We start from the raw sequence: 20,796 nt of genomic DNA on the forward strand, positions 1-20,796 counted from the left end.
TGTCTCTACAGCCCACGTACAAGTTCACCTATTCTAACATCACATCCTTGAGAACCATTGTTTCTCCATACCAGTGTGCTAGCCAGCAAATTCATCCTATACTCACCGGGAGGCTCAGGAAGTTAGGTGTCGTCCACCTCACCAAAGAAGAGCAGCAACTTCTCACATGTACTGAGATGCTCCTGACAAAGCTTACAGATAAGATGTTGTGAACAACTGAAATTGAGCCTTAGAAGAACAGGGTTACATTAGAATCACACATTCCTCTTTAAGGTTCTCAGGTAAAAAGGGACTGGCAAAATAAATAAGAATGATGTTCTACTCAATTGTTCTGTGTTTTTTTTTTTTTTTCCCCACACCTCCAGAAACAGGTCTGCTTTAAATACCTAGTTACTGTCTGGGAAACCACGTTGCTTTGCTAGCCTTTCGGGAACAGTAACTGCTCCCTCTTAACACATGCATGCATTCCCCTGACTCCACTCCCAGCAGGGTGTGGTTGGGATGGTAGTGGTCCCTTCCTGTTATTGTTATTATCACCTTCATCATGGGCCCCATTTATCAGGTGCTTTCTGGATACCTGGCACAGTGCTAAGTTGTTCCAATCTATTGTCCTATCGGCAACCTTCCTGGGTAGGTATTATACCTGGTATCATTTCCCAAAAGAGGATCCTGTAAAAAGCAGAGCAAGGAATGGAATCCAAACTTGCCTAGCTAAAGCTACCTTGGGCCAGAAAGATCCACACATGACTTTCTCTAACTCCCCTAGAAAGAGAAAGCTATAGCCAAGAAATAATGCTGAAGAGTATCCATGCTTATATGAGGAGAATTCCGTTACCAGCCCTAAGAGCACCTACAGCGCTAGCAGGCATAGTTGACTAAGCACTTCCACTTTGTCAGATGTTGGGCTGCTGTACATAGATTACTGCCTTCATCTTCATCTCCCAGGGGCAGAAACAGATGTTCAGAGAGGTTACATAATCGGCCCCTGGACACCTGCTAGGAGGTAGCAGAACCAGTTTGGATTTTTGTTTGTTTTTTTGTTGTTTGTTTTTCAAGACAGGGTTTTTCTCTGTGTAGACCAGGCTGGCCTTGAACTTGAGATTCGCCTGCCTCTGCCTCCCAAGTGCTGGAATTAAAGGTGTGTGCCGCCACCACCTGGCTAGCAGAACTGATTTTTAAACTAAAGTCCAAGTCCACAGGGGCTATAAAGATGACTCAGCAGCTAAAAGTACTAGATGAGCAAGCATGGGGACCTGAGTTTGGGTCCCAGCACCTGTGTAAAAAAGCAGACAGTGAATGCATTTGCATACACCTGTAGTCCCTGAATTTTAAGGGGCAGACAGGAGGACCACTGAGGCTTGTTGGCCGCTTGCATAGCTCCAGGTTCAGTGAGAGACAATCTAAAGGGTAATACAGAGCAAGTCTCCAGGCATCTTCTTCTGGCATCTGTATGTATGAACTGCGCCCCTCCACATACATGCATGTGCACCACAGATAAATATACCACACTCACACATGTACATACATAATCATACACATAAATAAAAATAAATCCAACTCCATAATCCATGCTCTTAACTCTACCCTAGACTGCTTGGCAAAGCAGTCTAAGCCAGTCAACCCATTGTTTGACAGATACAAACCTTTCAACTAAAAACTTGTCTTAAAACCCTGCATGAAAGAGGTTCCCCCCCCCCTTTTTCCTCCTCCTTCCTCCTCCATCTCTCTGTGTAGTTCTGGCTGTCCTGGAACTCTCTATGTAGACTATGCTGGCCTCAAATCACAGAAATCCACCTGTCTCTGACTTCTAGAGTGCTGGGATTAAAGGTGCATGCCTCTCTGAGCAGCACCAAGCCTACTTTATTATATCCAAAGGAACCACTTTAAATGCTCTATGGGTCTTTGCTATGCTTGTAAGCTCAGCTTATTAGTTGAGGCACCGGAAAGAACCTCACAGAACCTCTGGTCAAACCCATGTTATACAGATGCCCAAGATAGTATGACTAGATACCGGCAGAAATGTTCCCTAAATCTGCATCGCCTGGGTTTCCAAGGCTGCATCCTCCCCAGACCATTTTAATCTCATTCTATCTTCTTTACTTTACCTGTTAGAGAATTCTGCAGTCCAACAATCTCAGGCTGGGAAGCAGCAAATGTGTCTACTAAACAAGTTCTAGGGCTGGGGCTGCACAGTGGGAGAGCACTAGCCTGGCATGCACAAGGTCACAGGCTTGATCCTCAGCACAAAGGACAGGAGACTGCGATTCAATAAACTATGTTTTGTTGGTTTTCTATAGTTTTTTGAGACGGTTTCTCTGTGGAGCTAAGGTCCTCCTGGAACTAGCTCTATAGACCAGGGTGGCCTTGAACCAGCCTCCTGAGTGCTGGGATTAAAGGTGTGTGCCACCACCGCCCAGCCAATAAAACCACATTTTTTTATAAAGAGAACTGATCATCCACACACATTCTTCTTCATGGCATGTGTCTATTGGACAGGATTGTTTTCTTAGCCATCAGAGAAAGGTATTGTAAGTAGGCCTGTGAATACGAGCAAGGTAGGGAATTTAGGTTGAACACCTGCTAACAACTGAGTTTCAACTGGGGAATGAAGCATAGTGGGGAGAGTGCTTGCCCAGCACATGGAAGCCTGGGTTCTAGCCCCAATGCCGTACAAATGGGACATGGTAGTGTACACCTACACTGCCAGAATCAGGAGGTAGAGGCAGGTGGATCCACCATAAAGCAAGTCCAAGGTTATCCTGGGATACAGGAGACCTTTTTCCGAAGAAGAAAAAAAAAAAAACCCTGAATTATAGTACACCGTCACACTTCCCTTTGTGCAGTGGATGTGTTTCTGAGTGACAACAATTTTTTTTCCTAAGAAGAAGCTAAAGTTGGGTGGGGTTTTTTCTACATTTATTTGTGTGCATATGTGTGTGTGTGTGTGTGTGTGTGTGTGTGTGTGTGTTGGTCTTGAATTCATGACTCTCTTTCATACTGGGGTTACAGACACATACCAATTCATGCAGGTTTTGTTCAGGCAGTTTTCTTTCTTTCTTTTTTTTAAATAAACCTTTCCTTTATTTACTTATTTTTTTGTTGGTTTTTACATTTCTTTCCTTATTTAGAGAACATTGCTACCAATGCATGCGGAAGCCATAGGACAACGTGCAGAAGTCAGTTGTAGAGATTAAATTCCAGTTAATGAGCTTAGCAGCAAATGCCTTGACCTGTCCAGCTGTCTCACTGTGAAGGACTCTAGTAGGCCCGGGCCTGGCAAACATGGCTCTGGAAGACCTTGCCTTTCCCAGATCCCTCCTCCTTGCTAAACCATAGAGAACATTCCTGAAGCTAGCCACCAAGGTCCCTTATTTGGCCACTTCCTCCTCCTGAGGCTGACCATCAAGGTCCAGCTATCAAAGTACTGAAGTCCAGCAATCAAAAGCCCCCTTTGGCTCACCTAAATTAACATGCCCAATTAAAACCAACTCATCCTAACACGGGGTGGGGGGTGAGGTTCTCCCTTTTTCCCTTTCTAAACTGTCATTTACCTGTGGGCGGGCCATGTCTGTCTCCTCCCTATCTGGAGGCAGCCCTTTGTCCCTCTGGGCAGATCTCCCTCCCCCACCTGCCTTGTTCTCTTTCTCTTCTCCTGGTTCTGTCTTTCTCTCTTATTCCCTGTTCTTTGTCCCTCTGTGGCAAATACATTCCCTTTGTGCTGAGAACTTGGTCTTGGGGTGTCCTGTGCTGATATTCTGGTCCTTTCATGCCGGCCTTCTAAAAACAATCAGTCACAGAAATTTTAAAGCGTAGCATTATATATATATGTATTGGAGTGGAGTTTGATTTTGTTTCCACAGGCTGTTAATACATTTCCCAACCCCCCATCAAGCTAGATGAGCTGGTAACTTCAAGTGAAGTCAGAAATAACAGTCACTGGCCTCCCAAAGAGACATAACAATAACCCTTCTCCCAAGCAAGTTTGGAAGTTTAAAGCGGCTAATCCATGCAAAATGATTAGCATAGTATAAAGGCTGGCTAATACTAGTTAAGGGACAGTTTGGTTAGATCATTAGCTGACACTTTTAAGAAGAAATTAAAGGCTTTACTTTAGAATGTGTCTCCTTTCTCCCAGTGAACAACCTAAAGGCAGGTATCTTAGGTCTGGAAGATCAAGAGCTAGCTTAGAGAAGCCATGCTAACCACCATCTCTGCCTCCCACATTCTCTGAGAATCTTAACTCAGCAAAGGAGTGTACCAGTGTGGCAGCCCAAGGACAAAGCCAAGGATACTGTTTTGAATCAAGCGTGCAAATTTTATTCAAGGCAAATGGTTGCCTTGGAGTTTCTCTTTATTTATCAACATCTTGGCCTTCCTCCAGGACTTTTAGAGCTGAGACTCGGTGTGTTTGTTACTTTTCCGGTTGCTGGGACAAAATAACAGAAAAAAAAGCAACTTGAGGAAATGTTTATTTTACTTCACAGTTTGAGGGTAAATAAAGTCCAGTATGAAGGGAGAGAGAGGCACAGTATCAAGTGGCTGTAGCTGTGCCAACAGAGCACGTGGCAACTGGTGACACCGCATGCCGAGTCAGGAAACAGAAAGAAAGGCTGCTGCTCAGCTCACTTTCACACACACACCCTTTTCAGTCCAGGACCACCCCATGCCACTGTGGTGTTGCTGCACACATTCAGGGTGTCATCCTTCTATGGAAACATCCTCACAGATGTAACGGGAGGCGTTTCCATGGAGATTCTAAAGCTGTCAAGTTGGCAATAATGATTAACTGGCACATCTTGTCAGAGATACTGAAGCACATACATTGGCCCCCAATTCGAACTCCACATAGCTCTGGTTCTTATCTAATTAGTTTTTTGAAGGCAGATCTTGGCTTTGAGACTACAGGATTTACTGTGGCTAGGTAGGGGCAGCCCTTTGCTCTAAATGGTTTTCGACTCCTGCACTCTAGTCCCCACGAACTATGCATGCATGTGCTCCTTGATCCCAGCACCGCACAAAACTGGGCATGATGGTGTCTAGCTTAGCACTCTGGAGGTAAGGACAGGAGGATCAGAAGTTCAAGGTCATTCATGGCTGCGGAGCAAATTTGATACCAGCCGGGGCTAGGTGAGCCCCTCTGAAAAAAATAAAAAGAACAAGGAAAGAGCAGAGATAATTTAGGGTGAAATGACAAACCACGCCTTTTCAAGGCGGTTGCTGCTGGAATGACATATAATAATGAGATGAAACAAACACCACTCTCTCTCAGGAGAATCCCGCATGCCAACTATTGTTCTTGTCCAGAAGACAGCAGTGGCCACAGCTAGGATAAGAGTCAAACCCGGGTTCACTGTTTTATTACCCAACCCCACAAGCCCTTTATTTTTATCAGGAGACGAAATATTGGGATTTCTGCCAGGAAGAGGTATGAAGAAAAAAAGCTTTCATTCAACCTTTTTGGACTTGGAATCCTCCATTGAGCCACCAAGAGTTATGGTCATGGCATCCCTGTCCTCTATCTTACTCCTTCAGCTGGAATAATCCTCACACCTCTTGACACTTCTCTCCCTTCAGACTCTGTGGGGTACACCAGTGGCACTGTGTGATCCCAGGCAAGGGAGGAAGCAGCAGATAGTTCCTGCTGCTGTTATGTTAATAGCAGATCTGGGTCAGGGTTTGTAGACGTTGGGGGCTTATACTACTGCCTCTGCACCCAGGAGGAATCCAGCTCAGGTCCAGGCAGCCTGGGGAGGCTCTGCTGTGGAGTGATAGGCAGAGCAATGTTAACAAAGCAGACAGTGCTGTGTGCTGGTGACTCAAGAATCCCATGGGATCCCACGCGCATGCTAGTTGCCACTTCCAGGGACTAAAATAAACCTCTAGCGCTAAGAGACAGCAGGCCTTTGGGTCTGCACATGAAAGTAAGTCCAGCCCTAAGAACTGGCATGCTATTTTACACAATGGAATGTTACACAGCCATTAAACACACAATTATGTGCCCTGCTGTGGGGACAGAAATCAGAATGTGAAATGATGTTAAGTGAAAACATCAGATGACAGAGAAAGCATGCTGACTGCAACTACGGAAAGTATACATGTAAGAGTATATCTCCAAGGAGCTTCAGAAAGGAACATGCACTATAATTCTATTAAGAGTCCATAGCAGTTTCCACGATACTTTTTTCTTACTGTTTTTTTGGGAGACTAAGTCTCACTATTCAGCCTAGACTGGCCTAGAACTTAATCCTTCTGTCTCTAGCTGGGATAAAGACATGCTAGGCATCCACACATTTGTGGGAGGGAGGGGGTATCCTGGCTAGTTTTATATCAACTTGATACAAGCTAAAGTCATTTGAAAGGTGGGAACCTCAATTAAAGTGTCTCTACAAGATTGAGTTGTAAGGATCTTGTAGAGCTTTTTCTAATTAGTGATTGATGTGGGAGGACCAGCACATTGTGGGTGGGGTAACCCTGGGATTATGGTCCTGAGTTATATAAGAAAGCAGACTGTGCAAACAACAAGGAGCAAGTGAGTAAGTAGCACCCCTCTATGGCCTCTGCATCAGTTCTTGCCTCCAGGTTCCTGCCTTGTTTGACTTCCTGTCCTGACTTCCATCAATATGAACAGTAATATGGAAGTGTAAGCCAAATAAATCCTTTCTGCTCCAACTTGCTTTATGTCATGGTGTTTTAGCATAGCAATAGAAACCCTAACTAAGTTATGGGGCCCATTACAGGCCAGGCTTGCCTCAGACTCACTATGTTGACAAGGATAACCTTGAATTTTTAACTCTTCTACCTCTACTTCCCAAATACTGGGATTAATGGCATGTACCACCATGTCTGGTTTATGCAGATGGAATGAAAGGCTTCCTGTATGCTAGACAGAAACTCTACTAACAGAGCTATAGCCTTAGCCTAATTTTTTTTCCAAGAAAATTTTCATTCTCATTATATGAGGTTCAGATATACCTGCTCTCTAGCTTGCATAGTAGTAAACTCCAAATATAATTTAATTGAGGGTTTAGAGAACTGAATGCCACAGTGAGAAATTCGTTCTGAACCCCAAGCCAACCAAACAATTCCAAGACAAGAATTTACACACACTTGGGTCTCTGTTAAGTCAAGCTACCATGTTTTGAAATGCACTCACTTATTCCCCCTTTCTTGGTAAACTGCCGGCCAGTCCATATTTGTAAGCCACTGCTAGCTAAAAGCTACCTTGTTACCTGTCATAGGCAGCACTCAGAATTAATTAGTCCTCTTTATCCATCACACATCTAGGTATCAACTTAAGTAAATTTCTCTCTCTGGAGACTCTGCTTCAATACCTACATAGACCTTGTTTTCCTAGGACTGGCTTTCAGTCAATGCTTAGTTTGGCTGTTTTATTAAACTGGAGTGGTTTTTTTTTGGGGGGGGGTGTAGATCAAGATGGAATTTTGCTATGTAGCCCAGGTTGGCCTTGAACTTATGATTCTTCTCTTTTGTTTTGACAGTGCTGGGATAACATGTGTATGCCAGCACACCCAGCTGCTTAGTTCTGGTTGGTTTTTTTAACTTTGTACCCTGAACTAGGCTTTAGATTTAGATAAATATATCTATAGAATTTATATAGGCCTTTCAACCTAGATTACCCTAATGGCAACATCTTATCTCCCTCCAGCACACTAATCAAAACTACCAACTGTTCGGATTTCACCAGTCCTTTCCACTAATGCCTGTTTTCTACTCAGTATCGAATCCAGGATCGCACACAGTACAGTGTCCCCATCTCAGAAACAAGTTTTCTCAGGCGGTGGTGGCGCACGCCTTGAATCCCAGCACTCGGGAGGCAGAGGCAGGCGGATCTCTGTGAGTTCAAGGCCAGCCTGGGCTACAGAGGGAGATCCAGGAAAGGCGCAAAGCTACACAGACAAACCTTGTCTCGAGAAGGAAAAAAAAAAAACAAACCCAAAACAAAAAACAAAAAGAAACAAGTTTTCTCTTTGGGGGTTAATAAAGGACAAACAAGTAGGTACTGGGAGCAATTTATAGTGCTGAGCTCCTAAACCCAAAAGGGAATGAAATCGTATCTGTACCTAAGTCCTGAACCCAAGACACTTCATCAGGGTTAGTGTCAAAAACACATGTCTTACATTAGCACTGCTTACAATCATACAAAGGGATTTGACAAGTGGGTTATTTTTAGCAAGTAATACTGTGAAGGTGACAAAATGAGAGGGATGGCCTTCCCTGTCTCTTTTCTCTGTTTCATTTCTCTTCAAACTGCATTTTAAATTTTCACTAGAGACTATAATATTTAAGTATAACATAAACGCTGAGAAACAAACACCCACACCAGCGGGGAAGGGACTCTGCACCGTGTGGTTTTGTTTGCCTGAAATTAAGTAGCAGCTTTCAATGGTTCAAGTTAACGATTCCTCAGCTTTACCGTGCTGCAAATGATACACATTTGGCAGAAAATATATTTTGGAATTTGAGTTCAGGTCTTTTCCTAGGCTAGAGATGTGTAGTCCCATGCACTCTAATGATGCTGGGCACCTTCCAGTCATCCACGCCATCACAAACGTGAACAGCGGCCACTCTGCTGCGGACTATGGCTGCTGAGCTAGTGTTAGTAGGTCAGGTAGATTAAATGTATTTTCAGCTCATGGTGGGTGAAAGAGACACAACATCTGTGTACCCCACCACTATCCTTATTCTACAGGAAGAGGGATAGGAAACAGTTGAAGAGGTCAAGTAAGTTGTCCAAAGTCACAGAGCATGTAAATGGTAGACAAGATCCAGGCCAGCCTGAAAAAAAGCTGCTCCTTTTAGCTGGCACATCAAGCTGCCTCTCTAGGCTCCTGCCACAGTTCAGACCCTGCTGGATGTCAGCGGTACAGCCCAGTGGGGAGTGACTGCTAAGCAGCTGAGCATACATAATACAGTCCCCTCTTGCTCTCAAACATTCCTTGGCTTGGTTACAACTAAAGATAATTAGTAAATACATATGGTGACCAGAGTCAGTGGTGTTCACCTGAATTCCGGCACTTAAAAGCTAGAAGCAGGAGCATCACTAAAAGTTCAAGGCCAGGCTGTTCTCCACAACAGTTCCAGGCCAGCCAGGGTTATATCGCCGCAAAACCTTATCTCAAAAATCCCAAAACACATGGTTTAAAGTAACACCTTGAAATGTTGCATTTTTTTTTTTTTTTAGGTCTTCAGACTAAGGACCTCTGCCCTCTAAATATCTTGAAACTAATAGTTATGAATGGGCTTTAAAAAAATCTGTGTATGAATGTTTTGTCTCCATGTATGTATGTGTATCATTTGCATACCTGGTGCCCACAGAGATCAAAAGAGGGTGCCAGATACTCTGGAACTAGAGTTACAGATGTTTGTGACCCATCATGTGAGTACTCGGAGCTGAACCCAGGTCCTTTGCAAAAGTAACAGGTGCTCTTAACCAGTGAGCCATCTCTCCAACCCCACAAATGGGCTTGGAGCTATTTACAATAGATGTCTCTCCACTGTGTGGCTTGTGGCCATGTATAGATAATGACATCCAGCTGGGTTGCTCTGAGGAAAATTAATGAAAAATACAATGTGGAAATATATATGTTAGCAGAAGAGAATCTGCTGAGGGGAAATGTGTTATGTCTCAGAAATAATAGCTATATTCCATTTCAAGTGTCCTCTTGAATTTGGACTAATTGGCAAATTCTAAGAGAGCTGCCAACAGTTCACGACTGCACTTTGTGGGCAAGCCATTCTGAATTATATTCCTAGGAAAAATGACTAATGATCCTAGGAGTTATAAATTGTAATTTGATCTTAAGGGTGCAGGGTTAGAAGACTTAAATCTCAGCAAATGACAGTCATTCTCTTCTCCTGCCTGAAGACAACCAACCACATAAAATACTAACTTTGTGGTTCCTCCCAGTGCTGTGCACACACTGTAACCTTCAATGTCTGTGTGGTAGGTAGTTCCAGAGACTATGACAATTTAATTAGTCAGGGTGGAGTCTAAGCCTTTGAAGTTTGAAAAAACAAAACAAAATAAAACAAAAACGCCTGGAGGAGTTTAAGGCTAGGAGGAGTTTAAGGCTAGACAAACTTGGGAACTGTCACCTTAACCAGAGGATCATAATAGTGGCTGCCCATTCAGAATAACTTCAGGGAGCTTTAAAAAATTCAGATACTGGGTTGGCGAGAAGGCTCAGCTGTTAAGGGTTAGGCTCACAACCAAAACATCAAAAATTCAGACATTTGGACCATACCCTACACCAATTAAGTCAGAATATTCTATGAACTATGTCGAGATCTGGCCATTATGCCTTACTCTAAGTGACCCCTTCTTGTATTGAACAGTGGCTTTTCAAACTGTGCACTCCTCTAGGAGACTCCATATATATATTTTGAAATATATATATTTTCAAGACAGGGTTTCTCTGTGTGTAGCTTTTGCTGTCTTGGAACTTGATCTGTAGACCAGTATGCCCTTGAACTCAAAAAGAGGTCCACCTGTCTCTGCCTCTTGAATGCTGAGAATAAAGGCATGCTCCACCACTGTGAGTTTTCTGAGTTTGAGGCCAGTCTGGTCTACAGAACAAGTTCCAGGACAGCCAGGGCTATAAAGAGAAACAACAACAACAACAACAAAATTACAAATTTGGATACCTAACATGTGATGGCAGGGCCCCATAGCAACCTATCATTTGATGGTATGTGCATGTCAAAGGCTAATGACTCCCTGACTTAGCTTGGTTCCTTACTGTTGAGGAAGCCTGCCCATCCACCTGTTTGCCCATCTGGGCCTAAACCTAACCCACCATTTCCTGCTGCCCACCCAGTTCTGTCTTTTAACTTCATAGGTTAACACTGTAGTTTTGCTCTAAAACATGGCTTGAGCAGCACCCTCCCAACACTCGTTGGTTCGTTGTCTTGTCGAGACAGACTTTTTCTGAGCCAACTTCTGAAACCTAGTGAACTCTGCGGCAGCCTCTTTAACTTGAATTCATTCTGTAACCCATACACATACACAGATATGTTTGCTGTATGTTGTATAATATGAGACTTAGTGAATATGAATATGGTGGAATAAAAGAACTTGCATTCACCTCACCCAGGCTTCCAAGGTAGGTAGGTTTTGTGACAATGTGTCATTGAAACTGCTAAACCTCATGAATGTAGTCAATAAATTGTGACATTGTGGAATGGTACAAACATGTCCCTCTACATTTCTAGTGACAGCAAACTAGAAGGATTTTAAAAGCATCACAGGAGGTCCATCAAAATGGCTCAGAGGGGTAAGATGATTGCTGCCAAACCTGACTACCTGAGTTCAACCCCAGGACCCACAGGGTTGAAGGAGAGAACTGACTTCTACAAATTGTCCTCTGACCTCCACATGCAAGGTGAGGCATGAGCACACACATATGCTTAATGCAATTAAAGTGGCTAGAACGTACAGATAAGCCTGGGAACCCTGTGGCAGCTCACACTCCAAAACTGACCCAAGAGCAATGGCAGAAGCAGACAGTGGTGCCCCACATCTGCAGTTCCAACACTAGAGAAGCTGAAGCAGGGGGACACTAACCAGGGTTACACAGCAAGACCCTGTCTCAAACCAACCACAAACAGAAAAAGGAGCCATGGCACAATGGGCACTTGACCGTTCGGCAAAACTTTCTTTACATTCATTTAGGTACTCAGGAGGCATGCATGCAGAGCTCAGACAATAACCTGCTGGGGTTGGTTCTCTCCTTCCACCATGTGGGTCCTGGGAATTGAACTCACTGATCATCTGCCTTGGCAGTAAGTGCCTTATCTGCTGAGTTATCTTGCCTGCCCTCAGCAACTTAAAAATGAGATTAATGAGAAGCAGCCAGTTCTAAAAGACAGGAAGTAACTGAGGATAAATCCTTAACACAACTGTCCTACTTTAAGATGAACGTGATCTCACTTTTCCCACGAGTGGATGAGGGTTAATTTTATGGCTCGTCTAGAATTACTAGCAACTGATGGTATGAAACCCCATTTCTCCCATGCCCACTGTCCTCATTTGTTTTTTACTGCTGAGATAAAGGCCATCACCAGAAGTAACTTGGGGAGGAGAGAGTTAATTTTAGCTTACAGATGGAGGAAGTCAAGGGAGGACCTGAAGCAGAGGCCACAAAGGAGTGCTGCTTACTAGCTTGCTCTCCTGGCTTGCACACTTTGCTTTCTCTACAACCTAGGGGACCACCTGCAGGGATGAGACCACCTGCAGTGGGCTGAGCTGCCCGCAGTAATCCTCAATCAAGAAAATGCCCCACAGACATGCTCACAGGTCAGCCTGAAGAGTGCAATTCTTCAGTAGCGGTTCCCTCTTCCAACATTCACTCTATTTTGTGTCAAGCTGACAAACAGAATGAAAACTGACCAGCACAGCCACCAAAACAATTATGAAAGACATGCCAAAAGAAATGCTTTCCAGGGACACAAAGCACTATAAGAAGTCCTGGCTGGGTCTAGTGAGAAAGAATATCTGCAACCTGATGTGCACTTTTTTTCAGAGCTGAGGATCGAACCCAGGGCCTTGCGCTTGCTCGGCAAGCACTCTGCCACTGAGCTAAATCCCCAACCCATGATATGCACTTTTACTTATGCAACACCATCTTGGAGAAAAAAACCCGAGACAAGGATTCCCACCCCACACATACACACGTGAGAGTTGTCTGGGAAACCTTGAACCCAATGGTGCTGAGGCCACACTCAGAATGAATGACACAGAAATAGCTGAAGATGTTATGGTCAAGAACCTGTTTGAAGAGGTCTTTTAGGGTCTATCGAGATGTCTCAGAGGATAATGGTGTTTGCCACCAACATCGATGATCTGAGTTCCATCCCTAGTATCTACATAAACTCCCACAAGTGGTCCTCTGACCCCTGCACACATGCACACACATATAAACAAACATACAAATGAATGTAATATTTGTGTGCAACCAAGGCTGAGAGTTAGTGGTTCTGTTAGTGGTGTGTATCAGCATCACCAGCAAGTGATGGTAAAACACAGATCTCTGGATGCCAGCCCCAGAGGATCTAATTCAGCTGAATGACGTCTAAAACGCTGTGCCTCTAACTGGCTCAAGTCATGCCAAAGCTGCTGGTCCAAAGAACACATTGGAAAAGTGAAGGCCCACCTCTGGAGTACTGGTTCTCAGCTTTGACTGCACATTAGATATATGGAGGGTACATGTTAAGAATCTTAATACCTCATGTCCAAAAGCAGAGAAATTGATAAAGGCCATACAACTGAATGTTTTCAACCATAAATAAGAATACTTTATCATTTGTAGGCAGATGAATGTTAGGCAGATTAAGCCAGTCTCAGAAAGACAAATACCACATTTTCCCTCATCTATGGTTCATAGATTTGAAATATACATCTGTGACCTAAAAGTAGAATTGAAAGCTGTCTAGGTGATCAAAGGGGACTAACATGAATGGAGTAAGGAGGTTTTGCAGGGGAGGAGATGGCCAGCATACAAATATAGTTTTGAATGAAGATGTCCTTATGTAATGGTACCATGTGCACTGCCTAAAGACAAACCGTTGTTAAAGAAATCTCCAAGAGCAACAGCCCAAAGAGAAAAAAAAAGAACTAGAACATTAAAACAAAACAAAAAGAAAACACCCTTAAGAAATATGACATGGTGTATAATAAATATGTGCTATGAAAAAGAATTTAAAGGAAGAAAAGAATACTGATCCCTGAGCTTTTCCCCAAAACAATGACTCTATGTAGTCCAGACTGGCCTTGAACTCACAGCTAGTCTGTTGCATCAGCCTTTCAAGCACTGGGATTACAAGCATGAGCCTCCAAGCCCAGCTCCCTTCTAATGTTTTAAAATGAGTACATACTGTCCTGTGTAGTGTGTGCATTTCTGTATACAATGTTGTTTTGACCTCTTGATTAACCTTCTGGATAAAGAATCTGCCCCTTCCCCCAGGGCTAGTCAATTCTTAGGATAGCAAGGACTGAGGCCAAAGCTATATGTTATCCATCTTCCATCACTGAACCATGATAAACATGATAAACTCAGATAAGCAACTTGGAAGTTTGTTTTGGCTCATATTTCTGGACCACAATCATTTAGCCCATTGCTTTAGGGCTGGTAGCAAGTTAAATCATCAGGACAAGGGAACAGAGGGTGGAGAAAAAGCTTATCACCTCATGATAAACAGGAAGTAAAGAGAGGCAAAGGAAAAGGGCAGGATCCCAATATCCCTTTCAGTAAACTAACTTCCTTCCACTAGATAGCAGTCTCAAACCGGGTCTCAATCCCTTTCACAAGGGTTGCATATCAGATTCGTAACAGTAGCAAAATCACAGTTATGAAGTAGCAACGGAAATAATTTTTATGCCTGGGGGTCACCACAACATGAGGAACTATACTCAAGGGTTGAAGCATTAGGAAGGCTGAGAACCATTGCACTAGACCCTACTACTACCTAAGAGCTCCATTACCTCCTAATGGTGCCACAGGCTAAGAACAAGCTTTTGACACCTGGGCCTTCAGGAACCTTTCCAGATCTAAACAACAACATCTCTGGAGTATAAAACAACCATTTTAGATCATACTTCCTGTAACTGCCATGAATACCCAGAAAGGCAATACTCTTCTACCTTTAGCATCCCAGGGCCAGGTAGCAGCCAACTAGAGATGACCCCTATAGCTCAAAGCCTGCCAAAACTGCTCAAAGGAGTCAATCATAAACCACTGTCCCTTCCCTGCCTTTCTTGAGGAAAACCAATAAAGAACTCTGCCCAAACCTTTCCCTTACATCTGCCTTCTGCCTCCCGATTATTCTGGTGTCTTCCCTATATAGACTGTGGCATATCTCCTACTCTAGCACTGTGAATGTATAATATGCTGTGCTCTTGAACTTCCATGTCTCTTCTTGTTGCTGCAAGTGCGCATCTCCAAAAACAACGCACAACATTCGCTAGGAGTAGTGGCACATATCCATAATATAATTTAATATAATTTGAGGGGTAAAAATCAGCCTTAGCTACATAAGGAGTTTGAGGCCAGCCTGGGCTAAGTGAAACTGTAAGGGTTCTGTCCTTAATTACGTCATCAGCCTGGGATGACCGCCCAGCCTAAAATTTGGGAGGGCTCTCTGTGTGCCTCCCTTTTCTCTCCACTCTCTTCCCTCCACATGGTCGTTCTGTTTCTCTGGTGTTATCTCTCTCCTCTCCTCCCCTCTCCTTCCCTCCCCTCCCTCCCTCCCTCCCTCCCTCCCCCCCTCCCTCCTTCCCTCCCTCCCCCCCCCCCTCTCTCTCTCCCCCCTCCAAATAAAGCTCTAGAAAGGTAACTATGTTGCACTGACTCTTCTGTCCAGCACTCTCCACCAGCGGCCAGCCACAAGCGCTGGCCAGCAGCAGCCTTAATCAACAGAAACCTTGATTCAAAACACAAACAAAAACTGGTTGGAAATGTGCCTCTATTGATGGGGTGTTTGCTTAGCACAGGCAAAGTCCTGGGTTCAATTCTCCAGCATGATGTAAAAATTGAGTATGGTTGTACACACGTGTAATTGAAGCAGGACTCAGGGGATAGAGGCAAGATGATCAGAAGCTCAAGGTCATTCTTGGCTGCATTGTGTGTTGGAGGACAACCTGGAATACATGACATCCTGTGGTGGTTTGACTGACAATGCCCCGCATAGGCTCATGTATTTGCATGCTTAGTTCCCAGTTGATAAACTGGAAGGATTAAGAGGTGTAGCCTTCAGGACCCAGAGGCTGCACAGCCCAGAGACCTAAGATAGAACCAAATAAACAAACAAACAAACAAACAAATAATAAAATAAATGAAATGATATCTAATGATATTCTGCTTTTTTCTAAAAAATGCCGAATGCTGTTTATTGAAGGAGGGAGGTCTTAAACACAGGCTTACAGCACAATGGAGGAACCCTGGAGGGCAGAAGTTAGCTACCAATGTTTTACAATCTTGCATCTAAGCTGTTAACACCCAATATGCAGGATATACAGACAAGGAACTTCCCTTAAGCATTCAGGAGGGTGGAACCCGGTAGGGAATTAGCATAGGGAGGATATCAAGGTGAAGGTCAGCAATCAAGGCAACAGTTACCCAAAACAGGGGCCAGAGACCTACAGATCCCCCCTTTTACTGAAAAATGAGCTTCTGACTTAGGCTGTGTGGGACGTCAGCAGATCACCTTACCCGTCGTCAAGTAGACGCCTGCCCAGGCCACACAGGCACTCTGTCTTATATGCAAAAAAAATCATTGAGATGATATCTAATGATATTCTGCTGTACTTGGTGCCTAGCCCAATTATCATCAGAGAGGCTTCACCCAGCAACTGACGGAAACACATGCAGAGACATATCGCCAAACATTAGGTAGACCTTGGGAAATCCTGTAGAAGAGGGGGAGGAAGGATTGTAGGAGCCAGAAGGGTCAAGGACATCACAAGAAAACCCACAGAATCAACTAAACTGGGCTCACAGGGGCTCACAGAGAATGAAACAACCAGGCAACCTCCCCAGGACTTACCTAGTCCCTCTGCCTATGTATTACAGTTGTATAGGCTGGTCTTCTTATGAGAGTCCTAACAGTGGGAGCAGGGGCTGTCTCTGACTCTGTTACCTGCTTTTGGGACCCTTTCCTCCTACTGGGTTAGCTTGTCTAGCCTTAGGAGGAGAGGAGGTGCCTAGTCTTAGTACAACTTGATATACCATGGCTAGCAGATATACATGGGAGGCCTGCCCTTCTCTGAAGAGAAAGGAGGAGTGGATGGGGGCGGGTGCTGAGGGAGCGGAACTGGGAGGAGAGGAAGGAGGGAGGGAAAGATGATTAGGCTGGGGATAAATAAAAAATAAATAAATAAGAAATGAAGAAGTTGTAAACCATTAGCTTGGGGTGGGGGGGTGGCCTTGTTGGAGAAGGTGTGTCACTGGGAACAGCTTTGAAGTTTCAAAAGCCCACACCAGACCCAATGTCTCTCTCTGCATGCTGCCTGCAGATCAGACGGAAAACTCTCAGCTACTCTCAGCTACTGCTCCAGTGCCTTGCCTTCCTTTGTGCCACCACACTCCCCATCATGATGATAATGATAACCCTTTGAAACTGTAAGCCAGCCCCCAATTAAATCCTTTTTTTTTTAATATAAGAGTAGCCTTGCTCATGGTGTCTCTTCACAGCAATAGAACACTAAGACAGACCCTACCTCAAAAATATACACATACAACATTTTGCATAAGTTTTAACAACTATCTTCTTTTGAGAAGCAGTCTGTTTTAGGAGCATTCAGAATTGAGAAAATTTTTAAGTACCCGATGACCTGATTATTAATTTGTAAGTCTGGCCACACATGCTAATTTCCTTGTCTTCCAACCATTAGAGTATTCAAAATACAGCATAAATCATTGGGCAACCACCGAAGGACAACCAGAATTGAAAGGTTCATGGACTAAAGATGAGTGAATATAGTTAGCTCCAATATCCACTTTATTATAATACATAGAGGATTACTATAGGCTTCTGGTACTGTCTTCACCCATAAACTCAGCACAATCGTAAGTATTCAACCCCTACTTTGAGAGTTTCTTAACCCCTCTGGGTATCTCTACTGAACAATTCTGCTATGGGTAAAAGACAAACGGTGTTATTGCTCCTAGAGATAACCATATTTTCCTGTGGTGGTATTGTTTTCCCCAAAATATTGTGTGTTCCCCGAAACAAACTTATCTGGTGTCAGAGAACAGGACGGACACAATATTAAACATGGAGATAGGCAGTGGTAGCACACACCTTTAATCCTAGCATTTCAGAGTCAGAAATACCTCTGGATCTCTGAGTTCAAGGCCATATTAGAAACAGTCAGGCGTGGTGACACACACCTTTAATCCCAGAAATCCAGCCTTTAATCCCAGGGAGTGATAGCAGAAAGCAGAAAGGTATATAAGGCGTGAGGACCAGAAACTAAGTTAAGCATTTGGCTGGTTAAGCTTTTAGGCTTTGGAGCAGCACAGTTCAGCTGAGATTCATTCTGGATGAGGACTGAGAAGCTTGCAGCCTGAGGAAACAAGACCAGCTGAGGAACTGGCAAGGTGACGTAGCTGTGGCTTGTTCTGCTTCTCTGATCTCCCAGCATTCACCCCAATAACTGGCCTCAGGTTTGATTTTTATTAATAAGAACCTTTAAGATTCATAATACATCTTCCTTTTTTAATTTTTTAAAAATTAATTTTTAAGTTATGTGTTTTTGCATGTGGGTGAGTGTGGGTTTGTATATATGAATGCAGTGTCCATGGAGGTCAGAAGAGGGCATTGGATCCCCTGAATCTATAGCTATAGGCAGTTATGAGCAGTCTGACATGGCTATGAGGAATCAAACTCAAGTCTTCTGCAAGAGCAGTATATGCTTGTGAATACTGAGCCATTTCTCATACCCTGGACATAACTACATTATCAAAGGACATTCTAGAAGTGTCAAAGTCTAGAAACCCCAATGATCCTATAATAACTACACAACTTTGTCTATTTTGTGTGTGTATATTGTGTATCTGTGTGTGTGTGTCTGTCTGTGTGTGTGTGTGTCTATGATTACATTGGTGGAGGCCAGAGGTTGATATCATGCTCCAACTCCCTTTTTTGAGACAGGGTCTCTCACGGAACCTGGAATTCACTTATTAGCTAGACTGGCTGGTCAGAAAAGCCCCCAGGACCCCCATCTCCACTTCCTAGCACTGCAAGAACAGCCGTGTGCCACTATGACCTGTTATTTGTTTGTGAATGCTGGAGTTCCAAACTCAGGTACTTGAACATGTGCAATAAGCACTTTATCCACTTAGCCATCTCCCTAGCCCCTGATTCTGCATTGTAAAAAGTCCAAGGAGTTAGGCACGTTCAAAGCTAGGCAAATATGGGTAATCCCAAAGGAATATGACAAGCTATAGTTCCATCTGCCTCAGAGGAGGTGGCCAGCTATGTTCTTCTTGCTCAGACTAAAAAGACTGCTTTCCCTGATGATACATCCTTGGGCTCCAATGCAGCAACATGCCAAACCTGGACATCTCTGAAACTTGATCCTTAAAAGCCTGCAGTCTCCTCGTCTTATCGAGTGAAGAGGAGTACCAGGTCACAGTGTGGGGTGTGGGGAAACAAATCCACAGGTACAGCTTCTCTCAGGACAAAAGGTTCACCGAAGAGCTTCTTAGCAGAGTTTGGAGGACAGCATAGCCTGCAGAAACAGACCATAACATTGGTTCACAAACAAAGAGAGGAAACTACTAGAACTCGGCTGCTTAAAATTGAAGTCCTTCCTCTGTAGTTACACAGGCCAGCCCAGGTGTCTCTCATCTCCACTGCTCATTATTTTCATGTAACTGTTTGCTTATCCATCTTCCTCACTGGAGTACAAATGTTCAACTTACAGTGAAGTCATGGCCCAACAAAACCATCATAAACCATACACATTAAATCAAAATGTATCTAAAGGACGGCAAACATGCTTTGGTTGACAAGGTTTCTGAGTTCAATGCCCAGAATCCATGTAAAAATGTAAAGTGTGTTGGCACATGCTTGTAATCCAGTTCTAAGGATGCAAAACCAGGCAGATCCCTGGAGCTCAGTGCCAGCCAGCCTAGCCTACCAGGTGAAATCCAGGCTAGTGAGAGATTCTGTCTCAAAACACAAGGCAGATGGTTCCTAAGAAACAACACCTTTAAGTTCTCCTTTAGCACATGCACACATGCGCTGCACACACACATGCACATAAAAATGCATTCAATTAGCTGGGGATAAATCTCAGTCTCTGAGTTAGAGCACATGATTAGCATGTACAAATTTCTGGATTTGAACTCCAGTGCATGTGCACACACATATACACACACACCATACATATATGTGTGTGTGTGTAATATATATTATCAAATACCACAGCTTACATTCATAAAACCCTAAGACAAGTATCCACCATTAAACTCTTCTAAAAAGGTTGTATCAATTTATACCCATTCTTTTGTACTTTTGCACTCAAGACTTTTTCTACCATATGTACATAGTATCTTATCAAATTAAAACTGTCTTGCCTTTTTGAGGCCATGTTTAGAAATGTTCTGAGTATGCTAGCTTAATTCTAGGTTTCGTTTTAACTACTGCACTTTAAAATTCATTGTTATTATATATAATGTATAATATAATGAATACTTTCATCTGAGTCAAAATGAAATAGCATTAAAAGGTACACAAGGTAATTAATTTCCTTTCCCTGCTCTCATATGTCCCCAGTTCTTTCTTTCTAAAATACTTTTTAGATTTATGTAATTTTTATGTGTATGAGTACTTTGCTTGTATGTATGTATGTATGTATGTATGTATGTATGTATGTATGTATGTGCACCACATGCATGCCTGGTGCCCGAGGAAGTCAGAAGAGGGCGTCAGATCCCCAGAAATTGGAGTTGCCCATGGATACGAACCAGCATGTGGGCACTGGAAACCAAACTCGAGTCCCTCTGCAAGAGCTTCAAATACTCAACCCCTTAGCCAGCTCTCCAGCCCTCTCCCCAGTTCTTTCTAGACAGAGAAAATTGTTACTGGGGTCTATTTCTGAAGAGGGTCCTTCCGTTAAGTAATTTTTAAAGGTAACATCCAAAGTGGTATTTTTATACATATACATCATATCATTTACTTTCCTCCTCCTCTACCCTCACCCCATGCTTCCTGCCTCTCTGACTGAGTGCCTTCCTTCCCCCAGGGAGTCCCCTCTTCTGCTTATCACAGTCC

General features: G+C 43.6%; 2 protein-coding genes across 5 annotated transcripts in view; both read right to left on the bottom strand.

Moving 5' to 3' along the window:
- Positions 1 to 19,125, bottom strand: part of Xkrx (XK related X-linked) — a 76,507-nt gene extending 57,382 nt beyond the window's left edge. Inside the window, exon 1 of the mRNA XM_036174813.1 lies at positions 19,075 to 19,125. Coding sequence (XP_036030706.1) covers positions 19,075 to 19,082 — 8 coding nt within the window. The 5' untranslated portion in view covers positions 19,083 to 19,125. The remainder of the gene's footprint in view (positions 1 to 19,074) is intronic.
- Trmt2b (tRNA methyltransferase 2 homolog B) overlaps positions 19,119 to 20,796 on the bottom strand; it is a 46,667-nt gene continuing 44,989 nt past the window's right edge. For all 4 annotated transcript variants that reach the window (XM_036174809.1, XM_036174806.1, XM_036174807.1 and 1 more), the window contains one exon: positions 19,119 to 19,249. In XM_036174809.1, coding sequence (XP_036030702.1) covers positions 19,123 to 19,249 — 127 coding nt within the window. In that variant the 3' untranslated portion in view covers positions 19,119 to 19,122. The remainder of the gene's footprint in view (positions 19,250 to 20,796) is intronic.

The sequence above is a fragment of the Onychomys torridus genome, chromosome X (genome assembly GCF_903995425.1).
Source record: "Onychomys torridus chromosome X, mOncTor1.1, whole genome shotgun sequence".
Classification (NCBI taxonomy): Eukaryota; Metazoa; Chordata; class Mammalia; order Rodentia; family Cricetidae; genus Onychomys; species Onychomys torridus.